Raw genomic sequence first — 16808 nt, forward strand, 5'->3', positions numbered from 1 at the left:
CCATGACACGTGCACTGCTCCCTGCAATCTAAAGGCGGGGAGCCGTACAGGACCCCGAACATCGTTCGGGGGGATTTAAATGCTGCTGTCATAATTGACAGCAGCATTTAAAGGGTTAACAGTTTCGGTCAGCCGCGTGGCTAACCAGAGCTGTTGCCGCTGGGTGCTAGCTGTAAGAAACAGCCGGCACCCACAATGTAAGAAGAACGTTCGCAGTGCGATCTCTCTTCACACACAGACCACCGTTACAGGCCATCAAAAGGCATATCGACGGGCAGTAAGGGGTTAAATACCATCTAGTAATAAATGGTTGCAATTACATTAAAGTTGGCCTGGCACCTCTCCTGACATCTCTGTTTTAGTAAACACGTGCTCCTCATAAAACGCCACTTTCTGGGCCATCTTTTTCTTAGAATTCTGCTTTGTCCCTTTCCTGTGTTGTTCTTCCTGGAAACTTTATCCATAAATTGACACTTGGGTGTTACCATTTTCATTCCCAAAAAGCTGCATCCCTACACAGTCTGATACCGTCAGCACAGAACGGAGACCCTCCAACTGGTGGCACCCATTGTTAGTTTACTCATAGGGTTCTAGGAGGAATAAAACAGCAACAGCACAACATAGAAAAGGTGATTCAGAACTATTGTTTCACGGCAAATGCAAGTAAAATAGACATGTCGGGTGACGCCACAGATCCTATTTAGGGCTCATGTCCACGACCGCGTTTTTACCGCATATCACGTGTGCGTTGCATGCATGATACGCAGTCAATGAAAGTCAATGGACTTTCATCGATATGCAAGAGAAAGAGCACGCTGCGATTTAGATTTCTCTCTGTTCGTACGCAGCGTGAACATATGATACGCTGTCCATACGCAATATTTGATGCATACTGCTGTGGGCATAAGGCCCTAAGGGTAAGGCCATATGGGGCGGGTTTCCACAGCAAAAAATTCCCAGCGTGTTTGTTAATGATCTACAGCAGCAAAAAATCCACCAAATGGTGTAGATTTTGTTACGCAAATGTTACAGGTTTTCCATACAGAAATTCTGTAGTTGGACCTGCGTCTTGTAGTCATACGCTTAGATTCTCTCAACAAGAACCTTTATTACCAATCCACTGGATAAGTGCTAAACTGGATGAGTTGGATGGGGACCTCAGCCATCGTATCCCCCCAGGTGGAAAATTTGTAATCGGTCCTTTGCGATTCAGCCGCAAGAACTTGTTTGGGGCACTGCTGTTGGATTTCAAGGTCCGGATCATAGATGTCCTGTTTATTTCTTAGGGTGTTGGATGGAGTTGACATTGGGGTACAGGACAGATCACCGTGTAAGTTATGTCTGGTGTTTTAGGTATAGGAATGCTGTTGAGTCCATAGCCTGTGCTTATAATGTATGCTGAGTTACAGTGTAAAGTTTTCAAAGTTCTAATGGTAAAACTTTAGTTGTATGCTAACTTTTCTTTCATTATTTTAGGTGACATTTCCTCACAGAACTCAAAACCTAGGGAAGATGTATCACCAGCTGGATTCATGGAACCAAGCCCATCTCACTCAGGGTCCCCAACAGTCTCCTCCTCAATAAATACATGGAAACCTGTCCTACAGCAACCGAATCTGAGTTTTCCGTCATCTGATCTATACTCCCTTTCCCCTGCACCATCACCCCCTCCGGCATCACTCACTTCTAGAGGCATGGATAGATTATCTGTGCCCAATTCTTCAATGCCTGGGATTTCTTCTTTCAGGCTGAAGAATGCTTTTACTCCACGGGTTGTCCAAGTGCAGTCTTCTGCCGGACGTTTAACTTCAAAGGGGGCTGAGCCACCTCGTTTGAATGGAACTTTTCACAAACCAGAGTCATCCAGTTTAAGTGATTCAATCCCTCCAAAGCCACCAGAGGCCAAGCATCCAAGCAGGCAACCTGCGAAAAGACTGGACATTTCTGAATTTCCTCGAATACCAAAGATCAAAAAGGAGACGGATATCAGTCCTATTAATGAAAGCAGTAAGCGACTGGACTCTGCCAGCAGCAGCGCAAATACTAGCCTTACAAGGCCTAGTGGGAACCAGCTAACTGGTCGAGGTGAGAGTAAGCAGGTAGGCAGGTTTGCTACAACAGAAAATACAGAAAAAAACTCTCGCCAAGAATCTCAAGCACCTTCAAGACATTGTGGTGGGAATTCATCTAGTCATACAGCCTCAAGCAGCAGCAAAGCATCGGTTTGTTCGAACTCATCAAGGAATGTGGGTTCCTCAGATTCAGGTGGTGGGGGACTTAGAATAACAATCAGTGGAAGTTCTAGTAATTCATGTAGACAGTTCAGCCCTAGTGCAAAAGACCCCTTCCGCACATCGGAAGGAAAACTGCCACAAAAAGCTACACCTCAACACCCTTCAGCTATCAAAAGGGAAAAAACTGTTAAAAATGAGATTTATGATCCTTTTGAGCCAACGGGTTCAGATTCAGGGTCTCAAAATAGCAGTCCAGAAAGGCCTGTCACACCACCGATACCCTCCACATCCACAGAGAATACTAGTACAACTCAATCCAGTGGAGTGAAGGTGGGAGCATTTCGGAGTTTTAAGCTCACCACCCACGCAAGTAGAGTGAGTGTATCTAAACTTGGGCCTGACTTTTCTGGGCTGTCGCCTACCAACAAAGAGTCGCAAGAAAGTAAAAGTCCAGAAAATGTAAGTCTGGTGTCCCCCCCTCCCCTTAAAGTGGATAATGAGATCAAAACAGAAATTAAAGAAGAAAAGACTGAACCTACTCCTTTTAGAATAACATGTCCATTGTCTGGGTTAAAAATTACTTCTGATCTCAAGGCGGGTGGTACACGTGGCTTCCATTTTGATGTTGAAGATCAGCCTAAAATTTCGATAAAATCTGAGCCAGACATACTTCCCAACAGGACTTTTCATCAGAGTGTTGCAGGTAGCAGAGTAGTTTGGGAGGCAGAGAACCGCTCGGAGCCTGGCTCTGTATCTGTTAGTCATAGCATTGAATCACTGAAGAAGAAAATCACAGTTAAAGAGGAACCGAGGTCACGCTCAAGGTCGCGATCCAAAACAAGGTCTCGAGAACGAGAATCAAGGTCTGCTTCTTTGTCTACAGAGGATAGAGAAAAAAAATACAAATCAAAGTCTCACAAGGTAAAGAGATCACGTAGCGACAGGTCAAGCTCTGGCAGCTGTGAACGTTCCAAGAAGAAGCGACAAAAAGATCGGAAGAAGGAGAAGAAAAGGAAAAACTCCGAGTCCAGAGAAAGAAAGAGGTCCAGATCTAGCAGTCGGAGCAGCTCATCCCACAGGATATATAACAGTAAGAAGAAAAAGAAAAAGAAGCGCGATTCAAGGAGTGAGTCCGTGGGTCGTCGATCCGTTAGTCCTGAAAAGGAGAAGAAACGGAAACATAAAAGCGACAAGAGTTATTCTAACAAAGAATGGAGTTCTAAGGTGAAAGAGAAAAAGAAACCGAAGGATGACCGGGGAAAACAAAAAGGAAGATCACAACCAGTGACCAAGGAGATCAAATCTCACAAGTCAAGGGACAAATCTCCCATTTACAAAGACCAAGAGGTAACTAGACACATTGTCCTGTCCCCAAATAATAATGAAACGACTATAACGTGTACAGTTAGCTTCAAATCCGAGTCGCCCACAATTGTTCAAGAGACAAAAAAGTCCATGCTTCTTATCGCCAAGGAAGAAGTCCGTGAAAGACATGCATTCCAGTACTTGGAAAATAATGTTTCCATTGAAGAGGAACAAGATGAGGAATCCTCTGAACCTGATGACAAAGTTAAGATGGAAACTGAAAGCCCACCTTGGTCTCCATCTCTTTTGGATTCTTTGGTTCCTGAACACAAGGATGAAGACATCCAGGAACCCCTTTCTCCAAAGGGATCTTCTCCTTTAAATGACTTTTTTGCTACATCTGTAGTTAGTCCTCAAGCTTCATCTTTGTCTACCGACACCGAGCCTCCTAGTCCGAAGCCTCATAGTCCACAGCCATCTTCTCATGGGGATCAGTCCAAGTCTACTGCTGTTCTCACCGTCAAGAAGGAAGCCGACGATCTTCAGTGGTCACCATCCCATTTAGATGACTTTCTTTTGAATGAACTTTCTGATGACGTGTGCTCGGTGGACGTTGCCAGCCCAGATGATGTCGATCTTGAAGAGGTAATACTTATGAAGAGAGAAGGAGACTGTAAGGTAAATTGTGTAACTTATAAAGGACTTGTCAAGGAGATAACTTGATATAACTGAAAAATTGCATCGGCAATAGGGACTGGAGGGAGATCCAAACTTTCTGGCAAGCTGCTCCCATAAACCTGACTAAAGGAACGCTATGTATGGCATTAATGTTGCAGTTATTGATGTATATGTGATATACACTGATAATTTACCTTCCTCTGGATCAACAAGGAGGTTGGATGGCTGGGAGGGCTGAGCTGGATGGACATTGTCTTCATTCGGCCTTACATACTATGTAATTGCTATGTGCCGTGATCTGTTAGAGCCATGAGATATTGCGGCTTTATACCATAGGTCAGCAAGGTTTATAAGAGCACCGCTAGGCATGAACGGAGCTAGTTGCCAAGAAGCTTGGACCCGACTACTGCAGTGATTTAGGTCATTTGAAATCTAGTATCTAAATGCTGATATTCGTTTTTAATGAACATTTCACTTGTAATGGCTGACTTTTAAATAGTTCCAAATTTTGTTTTTGTTCCTCATGCCTTATGCTTTTTTTCCTGCATGTATATTTGAGGTTTGGGTGCCGAAAAAAACTCTGCGTTGTATAGTCTATGGCTTGGGTTCCCATTAATGGTAATGCAGCATGGATTTGATACAGATTTGGCATGGACTTGGAGCAGATTCTGTGGCAAATCCATAGCAAAATTCTGCTGTGTGACCATACTGTAAGGGGCATATGGATGTCATAGAGGGATAATCTCCTCTTGAGACCCTTCTCTATTAGCCAGATAGGTATTACACCGTTTCCTGTTCATTCAAATAGATACTGTGTAAAACACTAGGGTACTGGTGCATTTTGTCTCCACCAAAAGTATGGGTGAAGACCTAGTGATTGAATGTATCCACCTTTGTAACACCCCCAAGCTTCTGATTGGACAATTGCACCCATCATGTCCAGGTTATTAAAGGGCCAATAATGTGTGATATTTATGATCTTCTGAGTATACAGCGCTATACTACATTTCTGTACATTAAGCACCCTGAAGCTGGCAGTAAGCGGAAGCGCCACTTGTGTTTCTAGTGCGGACGCCGCCGGGAGAGACTCTGCTTGCTCGTGAGCACAGACATCGGAGGGTGCCAGGAGCGAAGATGGGAGTGTGCCGGGCACTTTGACTGTGGCCCACAGAGCTCACATGGTAGGCTGGCGAGTAGGAGCAAAATGACTGCCAAGTGGGGAGTCCAGCAGTGGGAAGACTCACAGCAGGACCGCGACCACAGGTGCCACAGATGCCTTACAACTGCAGATGCCTGACTTAGCAGGGACCCTGAAAGTGGGGGCATAGCAGAGACACTGACACCGGCGTGGGGAGTGAGACGCACAGTAGTGGGGTCGCTGCCAGGGGAGATGGGAGGCGAGACACTCACAGCTACAGGGTCTCAGCCAGTGCAGATGGGAGCCTAGACACTCACTGCAGCGGGGCTGCAGGGAGAGATGGCAGCGTAGATGCAGCAGTGTCATAAGGTGGGATGAGAGCCCATCGGGGACAGTGGCAGCCTGCAGCAGCCAATCACCACCTGTGGCCATCACCTGGCCCTCCCCTCTGTCCACCCGGCTAACACATGTCTCCACCCATATTTCCGGTAGAGACAAGATGCACCAGTACCAAATTACATTTAGTTCTTAAGTACGCAGAAGTGGCCATTGATTTGCTGCACAAATACGCAGGTTTCCTGCATAATCACTGTGTATTTGCGTTGGCCCAGTAATACACACAAAAATAGGGCATCCTACGTATTTTTTCACACGATCGAACATCGCGTAAAAACATGTGTGAATGAAACCATTGAAACTAATGGGTTGCATTTATTGCGTATTACGCAGGCAAAAATTACGCCCGCGATGTGTGGTGCAAATACACTTACATGAATGAGCCCTAAGAGTGGTGTTCGAGGAGTATTGGCCAGCTCGTCTGAATTTTCACTTTTTGTATATTCCAGGAGCCTATTGTACTTGATTTTTCTAAAAAGGCCGCCATACCCTTTCTACAAGATGATGAAATTTCAGGTGATGGAGGAGCAGGAAACCACCTTGATGAGAAGACCACAAATAACAGGAACTCCACAGTGGTTGTCGATAAGTCTGATGACCGTAAGGAAGCGCTGTCGTCTTTAACCCCGAAATCCAAACCTCAGATAAAGCGAGTGACCTGGAACCTCCACAGTAAAGATTCAGATAAGGACACCACCACCGAGGAATCTGTGTGTAAGTATTTGAACCTTGGCAGTGGCATGACCAGTAATAATTCTACATTGGGGAAATTGAATCTTTCTTTTTCTTTTAAAGGGTTTTTTCAGGGAACTACTATTAATGATTGGTTGGGGTCCATTCCTCGTAAACCCAACTGATCAGGCTCTGGCTGTCAGCACCGTACACAGGGGTTGAAGTGGAAGCTGCTGCTCTGACTCCAGTGTAGTAGCTGACATGTGGAACTGCCGGCGTAGTTCCAATTGATTTTAATGAGAACTGCACCTGCAATTACAAGTGCTGGCCACTACACTACAGCTATACTGGTGTAATATGTCTCCACCAGAAAAATGGGTGGCAACATGGGTTGGCCAGGCTGACTTAAAGGGAATGCCCCAGTGATGCCCCTATATTCGGATTGGCTGCTGTGGAAGTAATCCCCTAGCGCTCATAGTCTGCAGGCTGCCCATACAGATAATGTACCGGCCGCCATTCTACAATGCTCGGCTTCCCATGTTGGCGCCGACTGACAGGCTGCGGCCACGACATCAGAGATGTCAGCGGAGATGAAGTCCGACTCCTGGGAATAAAGGCTGCGGCTGCCATAGCTGAGAGCTCTGCTGTCCGCCTCCCGCCAGCAGCGCTCAGTTACTGGCTGCGGCCGGCACAGCAGAGATGTCAGCAGAGGTAAGGTCCGGCTCCCGGTAACACATGCTGTAGGCGCCACAGCTGAGATGTCAGTGGTCCGGCTCCTGGGGCTGAGTGCCACGCTGCGGGAGCCAGAGGAGAGATGTTAGCGGCTGTCAAGTCTTACATGCCGACTTCTTGCAGCTGGCTGGGCTGTGGGGAGAAGGTGTGTGTCCGCCAGCCAATGGGAACTTTTTGGGCATGCCATGGGCGTTACGTTTAGCTCAGGCAGCCCAAGGCTTTCTTCAGGTGTTGACATATTACACCAGTACCCATGGCACCTTCTGCTCCATACCCCAATGTGTTTTAGTGCAGACAGTGGGTGCCTGATCAGGTGGGATCCTGAGCAGTGGACCCCAGCCCATCAACTACTTATGACTGCTAATCCTGGAAAGCCCCCTTTATTGTAAAATGTTAGTATGATTACTTTGGATAGTTTGTACTGTTAAAGGTAGAGGTGCAATATAAATTCTCTTGCTTAGTAGTTTTGAGAAGACATGTTCGCCGATGAATAGCGTGGTACCATATTGGCTAGAAAAATCTGTGATGTTTGCAAATATAATTTTTTGTTTATCCAATAAAGGTATAATTTACGTCTATAACATATTTGTTGTTTTTATGAGTATTTATCATGACATTATGTTACTTACATATAAATTCTGCTATAAGTTCTATTAACCGTGTATATTTTTATAAAAGCTTCCCCCTTCTGCAATACTCAGTTGGAGGCCTGGGCAGGCTCACCCAAGTGTACAGCCAACGACATAACCGGTTTCAAACCGGATCCTTCAAGTGAGACTTCCAGCCCTCTTGCCTGGACCACCCCAGATGTATCCTTGCAGGAGTCTTTGCTCCAATCAGTGAGTAAGGGACCATGGAATACTGAAAACAGAACTCTGGATAAACCTGAAGACAAATCCACAGCACACGCTGTAAACAAGGCTGTAGTCGTAAGTGTGGACAGACATGCAAGTGGAGAAAGACATGTAAAGGACACCAGTCAGATTCCTTGGATCGCTACAGATACTTCTGCTCAGGTAAGTCTTAGACTAAATATTCCAGTAGGTTTTTAAACTTGTCCATTTGCATTTAGCACAAAAAGTTGTGCAGTTTCCATATCTCTCAGAAACAACATGGCTCAGTTGTGCCAGTCACCTCTGACCACAGCCAGGTATTTCTATTATTGCTAGAGATGGAAGGGGGGGATACCCCTTTAAGTGTCCGGAGTGTGTACCGCTGAGTTTTCCTGAACTCCTCCAGAAAGAGCATTGGAATGGGGATTACAGAATTCAATCACTTGACTAAAAAATAGAGGCTCTGGAGGACACAAAAATCCTACACACATTGTGGGACTCTGCAAAGCTACATAGTAAGGGCTCTTTCACACAAGCGCATAAACGGTGCGTTTTTCCAGGCGACTGATATATGCGACCATCTGTGGCATTGGTTTCTAATGCAGTCGTTCACGTAGGCGATTATACGGCGCGGGAAAATGTGAAAAATGGAACATACGCAACCAAAATATGTGCCAATGCATATACGTTGGGCAAAAAGATGGTTCTGAAACTGTTCTGGCCAACATACGCCGGTGGGTCCCATGGTAGCAGGGGAAAAAAGCTTACAATTGCCTCTATGTAGGCATTAGCAGTCATTTAGGGGAATAAAGCCGAGCGAGGGTTTTCAGGGGTACAATGTATTTTTTCGCTAAAAATCACGCTCAACGGTCGTGTGAATGGGCGAGAAAATGCTAATTGTTGATCCGGAGAAAGGCAAAAAAGAAAATGAGGCAGAAGCCAACTTAGTCCATTTGGGGGTAAAAAATCCTTCCCGACTCCATAATGGCAGTTGGTTATTTAATGTCCTTATGCTCTTATATCATAGCGCTCTAAAAAGACATCTAATCCCCTTTTAAACTCCTCCATCGAGTTTGCCATCACCACGTCCTCAGGCAGAGAGTTCCACAGTCTCACTGCTCTTACAGTAAAGAACCCCCTTCTATGTTGGTGATGAAACCTTCTTTCTTCTAACCGTAGAGGATACTCTCTTGTTAAGCTAATAATTTTTTAAATAGGGGAGTTTGGCTGCCCATCCTGTATAATTCCTGCAGGTGAGAGGACCATTAACGGCAGAACCTTAAGTGATAGAAGACCTACCTTCAGTTGTAGATGCTGTAAACCCATTGGAGGATGGACATTGATGCAAATTTTCCAATAAAATATCACAATTTTCTTCCACAGGTGTTCCCACAGACCTTGCCTCTATTACCTCTTCCACCAGTCTTTCCTACGTATGCACCTCTGGGTGAGCCCATAGTACACTGTGTAATTCAGAGCAGCAGAACAATGCCCAGCCCAACACCAAAACCTGGCAGTCTGGCTACAGCGAATGAACCCAAGATGCAGGCAGCAAGCATTGGTGAGAGTCCACTTTATTTCTGACGTTCTAACTTTATTTCCATGTCTTACAGGGGTTATCTTAAACTGGGTTCCCAAAGATCCCAAAATGAATGGAGCCGTGGCCCAGCATGTGCACTGCCTTTACATTCATTGCAGTGCTACTACTGGAGATAGCCAAGTTCTAGTGCTCAGGTATCTCCAGCAGTCCCATTTAAAGTGAATGGAGTGGAAGTACTTAATCGTAACCACTGCTCCATTAATTTGGGGGCCTTTGGTACCTCCCTTTTTTATCATCAATGGAGGTCCCCATCGATCAGATAGTTTTCCCTCATCCTGTGAATAGGGGGTAACTTATTTTTGTAGGACAACCCCTTTAAGACAGCATGGCAAATTACCTGTGTGTTGCCCCTCCTCGTATCCCTGTCTGACACTGAACAATAGCAGGATAGCTCACTTTTACATCATTCCCCGCCATCGGACACTTCCCGTTTTAGGAAACATTTTGTACATGGCGACACTGCGTATTATCTGAGAAAATCTATGGGAAGGAGGGCTGCCAATCCATATGTACTTAGCATACACAGTGATATGGATTGGTCTACGGCCCTTTGTTAGGGGGGCATAAATTACAGCTTGAATTATAACTGCGCTTTCTTAGAATATTTGATATGTCCTAGCCACATGTCAAAAGTTTTGATTGCTGAGGGTCCCCACTGATCACTAGAATGAGTGCTGTCCCTGCTCGTTAGCTGAAGACGGCCCTATGACATGTCAAAAGTTTTACGAAAGCACAATTAACTATTTAACAATTTGATTATTTAAATCATCAAAGTAGGTCAGAGGTGTCTGATGCTTTTGAAATTCTATCCTTTATTATGGTTTTAGTATTATATGTATGTGCTTTTCATCCCTAGGTGAAGGAAAAGGAAAATCAAAACTAAAAAAAGGAGAAAAAGGGGAAAAAGTTGAAAAAGTAAAGAACGAAGAGGTAATGTGGAGCTACCTGTAGGAAATTTATATACAAGACACATTGGGGGCAGATTTACTAATATGGTCTAACAGGTATACAGTGTAAACATAGACTACGGTCTTGAATGCGCAGTCATCAGTAATTTGCCATGGGGCATTGTGGGAAATGTCGTTTTTGCACTCCCCGGTGGACATTTTAAATAACAATGTGGAAATCTGCAGCTGGCTGGAAAGCAGTGGTGGCGCCGGTCGGCAAAAAAGGTACAATTTAGATGGACTTTTGGAATAATGGTCCCAAGTGGAAATGTTAGGGACATTATGAAAATGTTTCCCAGTCTACAGAATACTCCATAACATCACATAATTAAAACTGACAAGCAGATTTCATAATAAAAATACTAATCAGACATCCCGCAGTTTACCAAGATTTGCCAAACTTATATAACCTATGCACCGGTGCATACGTGTTCATTGTTTAAGAACTCGCCAGGTCATGAGACGTCTAACAAGAATACAAGAGGCATTTCTATTATATAATAATTACTGTAAGCTTAATGATCTGGGAATATCATAGATACCTCTTATCACTGGACTTTGGTCTGTTACTACTAGCACACTGAAACTAAGGCCCTTTTACACAGGGCAATTATATCGCTGGTGGTAGTTCAAAACCCTGTGCTCCCCCGGGGTTTTGAATGGTAGTCGTCCTGTGTAAAAGCATGCTAAAACTGAAGGACTGGATGAAAGTCGTCCAGTTTTCAGCCTGCTTGAAAACTGAACGCACATCTTCAGTGTAAACAGCAGCCATTCTGCTTACAGTTAATGGGGAGGGGCGGGGGGGGAGCGAGGAGAGAACTCTCCTCCAGTCGCCCCACCTCCCTGCTGGCCGTGTTGTCAGTGATCCAGCGATACTCCTGTGTAACAGTACGGGAGCAAGTATACATGGGGACAAGTGTCGGGCATCATTTGCCTGACACTTGTAAGGCCCTTTTACTGTCTGACAGTCGGCTAAACGACGACAGGAGTGCTGACGTCACTGTTAAGGTCGTTAGCACTCGTGCAGAGAGTTTGCCACTGGATTGCGGACTTCTCACTCAGCACTTCACCTTCTATGTGAGGCGCTGAGCAGGGAGCATTTAAACGGAACGAGAAGCCAGCAATAGTTTTTATGCTGACTGAAAGTCAGCGATCATGACATGCGAACGAATAGTGAGCGTTTTTTGCAGTTTTTTTTTTTGCATTTACACTGCACAATTATCGCTCAGATTCGAACAAATTTTGAGTGATAATCGGCCCGTGTAAATTGCTTCCACTGATATCTAACCTTGTTAGTCTGTCATGGACTGAGCCCTAGATCCTTTTTGCTGATTGTGTTGGAAAACCTATACCTTTTGATTCTTTCACCTCATGCATTTGCCGTGTTTTCCTTCCCAGTACATGAAGAAACTTCACATGCAGGAGAGAGCAGTAGAGGAGGTCAAACTGGCCATAAAACCATTTTACCAGAAGAGGGAAATCACCAAGGATGAATATAAGGAGATTCTGCGTAAAGCTGTTCAGAAGGTGAGTTTAGAAAGGAGATTCATTTGTAAGTAGTCGCTACTAGTCGGTTGCTGTGAAGGTATAACTTCCAGCATGCTGGGAACTGTAGTTTTACAACAGCTGAAGAGTCATAGGCCTTTAGCATACCAATGTGAACATGTCTGAAAATGCAATTATAATATATTATTAGACTCTTATTTTAACCTGTGGTTTATGCACCTTATATGGACGGCACAGGCATCAATCAGTGCTTTGGGCACTATACTGCACATTTATGATAAGGGTACAGGAGCTGTGTCATCACCAACAATTGATAGGTGCCATTGAAAAATACAACTTGTGCATACATTTCATAGTAACAAAGTATATAAGGCCGAAAAAAGACGCATTTCCATCCAGTTCAGCCTATTACCCCTCATTGTTGATCCAGAGGAAGGCAAAAAAAACCCAATGAGGTAGAAGCAAAGTTTTCCCATTTAAGGGGGAAAAAATTCCTTCCCGACTCCAATCTGGTAATTAGAATAATCCCCGCATCACCGACCCTTCTGAAGTTATTAATGGTTATAACTAGAGATGAGCGAACGTACTCGTTTCGAGTAATTACTCGATCGAGCACCGCGATTTTCGAGTACTTCCGTACTCGGGTGAAAAGATTCGGGGGGAGGCTTGGCGGAGTAGGGGTAGCAGCGGGGAACAGGGGGCAGCCCTCTCTCTCTCCCTCTCCCCCCCCCCCCACTCCCCGCTGCAACCCCCCACTCACCCACGGCGCCTCCCGAATCTTTTCGCCCGAGTACGGAAGTACTCGAAAATCGCGGCGCTCGGGCGAAAAAGGGGCGTGGCCGAGTATGCTCACTCATCTCTAGTTATAACATATAATATTGTATCACTCAAGAAAAGGCGTCCAGGCCCCTCCAAAAGTACTAGTAATAGTATAGCTGTAACATGCACACATGCTGTATATAATATATACAACGCTTTAATGCTTCCTTTTGTAGATTTGCCACAGCAAGAGCGGGGAAATCAATCCAGTTAAAGTGGTGAACTTGGTCAAAGGCTATGTGGATAAGTACAAACACATAAGAAATAAACAGAAGAAATCAGAAACCTTCGATGACCACGACTTAGGCCGAGAGTCACCCATATAAATAAAGTATTTTGAGAAATCGCAGAGTACAGACGAAGTAGACATCTATGATTGGAGGTCCTCTGGTTACACTTCCTCCCCCCTCCGGCTCAGTGGATGAACTGTATTATAATGAGGGGACGACTTTCAGTTTTCAAGAAAAAAAAAAAATGTCTGATTTATTCTTCTAAACCCATCTTGGATTTTTGTTTGACAGTTTTGAACTATATTGCCATATACTGCACACCACTCTGCCGGCATTCATTTAAAGACACAGAGGAACATGCTGAAGGACGGGCAGACGAGTTTTGGGATTATTGTTGACAACTGCTGTTATATCCCTTTGTAGTTTGTGTTAAAGTATACACGGGAGAATGAATAGATACATTTGTAAGAAACTCTTTTTTGTGGGTACACTTTTCATTGGCATGGAACAGAGGTGAAGACCCAGCCTTTAATAATGAGTGCAATGGAAGAAAATGTTCTGGAATAAAGATTTGTCCTTTGACAATGAAATATGTATGAAGGACAATTTATAATTTTAATAGACGTGTCTTTGTTTTACGCCACATCATTCAGAAATGAAATTTGAGAGTCTAAGGCCTCATGTCCACGGGGAAAAGAAGATTTTAAATCCGCAGCAGATCACACGCACACAGATCCGCACCCCATAGGGATGCATTGACCACCCACGGGTAGATAAATACCCGCAGATGGTCAATAAAAGTGAATTTAAAAAATCCTGGAGCATGAAAAAAAATGGGCATGCTCCATTTAGGTGCGGGTCTCCCGTGGGGACGGCTCCCGCAGGCTTCTATTGAAGCCTATGGAAGCCGTCCGGATCCGCAGGAGACCCGCGCCTAAATTAAACTCACCTGCTCCGGGCGATGCAGATCTTCCTTCCTTCGCAGCAGGATCTTCTTTCTTTGGCCCGGCGGATGTGCCCGGCGTATGCGCGCGGAACGCTGCCGGCGTGCCGAGCACATCCGCCGGGCCAAAGAAAGAAGATCCGGCCGCAAAGAGGAGAAGACCTGCACGGTCCGCTGCGGGTAAGTTTTTATTCTTATTTTCAGCCCCCGTGTTCGCGGGGCAGGAGGGACCCGCTGCGGATTCTCCATGGAGAATCCGTAGCGGGGCTGATTTTCCCCGTGGACATGAGGCCTGACTAAATGGGAGAACTGCATGTGTTTAAAGGGTTGGTCCATTTTTTTTCCAGAGTTCCCCCTAAACTAAACCGATCACAGGTTGCCCCACTGCTGGGACCCCAACAACCTGTGATCTACCAGGGAACAGGGCAAAAATGTTAAATTTCCCTCCTGCACCACTACAAGGATATTAAGCATTGTGTGTTATCTGTTTAAATCGATGGTCACTCATTATAATCCACGTTCTGTGTATCTACTCTCTGCTTTGGGTAATTGATGGAAGGTCCTGAATAAGGGGCCCATTAACTTTAGAATTCCCTTATAGGATATTTGAATTTTTTTTTTTTGCTTTTTTGCAAAACCAGTCAACCCCATTAATCCATAAAGATCTTTCCCCAAAGTCACTCGTTCTTGTAATGTGCTATCAGAGAAGAATTGAGTGATGGATGACTGGAGGAGAAATTTATTAATGGTGTCAAGAAACCCTACTCTGCCTATTCAAGTAATATTAAGCTATATATTTCTAGAATGTTTCATTTCTGTTTCTCAGTGCTTATAATTTAACTGAATATGGGCCAGTAAAGGGGTTGCCCAGTCATTCTTATTTTTCTTACAGGTGTAGAATAATAAACTTGGCTACTTGCCTGTTGTGTGCCCCTACCATTGTGGTTCCATTCCACTTTGGCCCCCTCCAGCCTCCACATACTTCCTGGTCTCATTCCATCTAAGCATGTGACTGCTACTGTCCATCACTGTCTTGAATGGTACCAACGGTGAGACCAGTGATTGGCCATAGCAGTCACAAGCCTAGATATAACGTGATCCCACTGCCCAAAGGTATGTGGGGGACTGGAGCGGTGGGAGTATAGCTCGGTATATTATTTTACACTTGTGCCAGCCTATAGTTATAGACAGTGGACAACCCCTTTTTACCTTTTTCTGACATCTGCCATATATGTATGACAGGAGTGTATGGAGCAGGCTCAGGAGCTGAGCTTACTTCGTATGCAGCAGGTTCTGGTTGTGCTATGCAACTGACACTCACCTGCATTACCCAGGGCTGGTGAGAACTCTGATCCTGTCCATTTAATCTCTTAGATGCCATGGTCAATAGCGAGTGCAGCATCTGAGTGGTTAAATTCGGCTTCCTCTGTCACCCTATTTTTCCTCTGCAGCATGTGTAGCTGCTGCTGTGTTGCTATGGCAGCTGGGGGCCTAACAATAGCCCCAAGTCGGGCATCCTAATAGTCCTATTACACCTTGAGGCCTCATGTCCACCTGCGGGTTGGATTCTGCATGTAGGAGCCCATAACTGAAGCTGACCCTGTCCACGGCCGAGGACCTGTGTGTACCTGTGCAGGTCTTGCTGATTTGTGCCGATGCACATGCGCAGTGGGAGGTTTACAGTTTTTTTTTTCCAAACTCCTGCTTTCCCGCGGAATCCACGGCCCTTCCACAATGTCAGTTGTGAACAGGCCGCTGATCAGACAGCTTCCATTGACTTCAATAGAAGCCGTCTGTGCGGGAACCACAGCAAAATAGAACATGCTGCGATTTGCGAACCTTTTGGAAAACAAAACAAATCCACATGCTTTAAGTAAGCTGCGGACACCCATGTTTCTCTATGGGCTGCTTGAACTGCGGATTGTCTGCAATTCATTTCCGCCTGTAGACTTTGGGCTTTAATCACAATACATTGCAGTACAGTATATTATTATATAGTATAAGCAATCACATAGTAAAGTCCCTTTGTGAGACTAAAAAAAAACAAAAAACTATGTAAATAGAAGTTTACTAAAATTTTCAACAAAAAACACCTTTTCCCATTTTCTCCACAAAAAAAACATTTGATATCACTCCATTCGCTACATTATTTATGCCACATAGTAAACATTGCCTTCTCAAAACATTGAATAAAAAGTGATCAAAATGTCATATTGATCATGAAACCGTAACTATAAAAGCTGCAGCTCGTGTGTAAAAAACAAAAAACAAGGCCTCATACAGTTCGATAAAACTTAAAACAACTTATTATATCATTTTTGTATCCTCATAATTGTGCTGACATGTAGCAGAAGGCACAATTGTATTTTTTTTCCATTCCACCTTACTGAAAACATATTTGTATCTATTTTTAAAAAAATTCAACTCGTTTCCTAAAAAACAAGCCCTGATACGGCTGTGTCAATAGGAAAGTAAGTTTTGGCCCTCAAAAGGTGGGGCCACAATAAAAGAAAAATGTGTCAAAAACTGTCTGCTACCGGGGTAGGCTAAAGAAGGATTCTAATATATGCATTTCTGACACTGTTGTGAAAGAGTTATATTTATGGGGCCTGTGAAAGCAATACACATGTGGTATATACTGTATTACGAATGCCATACAGGGCTTAACCAACTCTGTGCAACTCTGATAATGCTTTTTAAGGGATTTTAGAGTGGTAGCTAATGACGTGGATTTTGGTTGTGACTATTTCATCATCTGCAGTAAGTGTTGCTGTA

General features: G+C 44.5%; 1 protein-coding gene across 3 annotated transcripts in view; it reads left to right on the top strand.

Moving 5' to 3' along the window:
• PHRF1 (PHD and ring finger domains 1) overlaps nt 1–13709 on the top strand; it is a 36670-nt gene extending 22961 nt beyond the window's left edge. For 2 of the 3 annotated variants that reach the window (XM_066582995.1, XM_066582997.1), the window contains exons 14-20: nt 1477–4217; nt 6201–6465; nt 7834–8171; nt 9372–9549; nt 10445–10518; nt 11934–12062; nt 13037–13709. In XM_066582995.1, the coding sequence (XP_066439092.1) occupies nt 1477–4217; nt 6201–6465; nt 7834–8171; nt 9372–9549; nt 10445–10518; nt 11934–12062; nt 13037–13186 (3875 nt within the window). In that variant the 3' untranslated portion in view covers nt 13187–13709. The remainder of the gene's footprint in view (nt 1–1476; nt 4218–6200; nt 6466–7833; nt 8172–9371; nt 9550–10444; nt 10519–11933; nt 12063–13036) is intronic. The other variant, XM_066582998.1, reaches the window with a different exon arrangement.
• Nucleotides 13710–16808: the final 3099 nt, after the last annotated feature.

This window comes from Eleutherodactylus coqui, chromosome 11 (assembly GCF_035609145.1).
Source record: "Eleutherodactylus coqui strain aEleCoq1 chromosome 11, aEleCoq1.hap1, whole genome shotgun sequence".
Taxonomy (NCBI): Eukaryota; Metazoa; Chordata; class Amphibia; order Anura; family Eleutherodactylidae; genus Eleutherodactylus; species Eleutherodactylus coqui.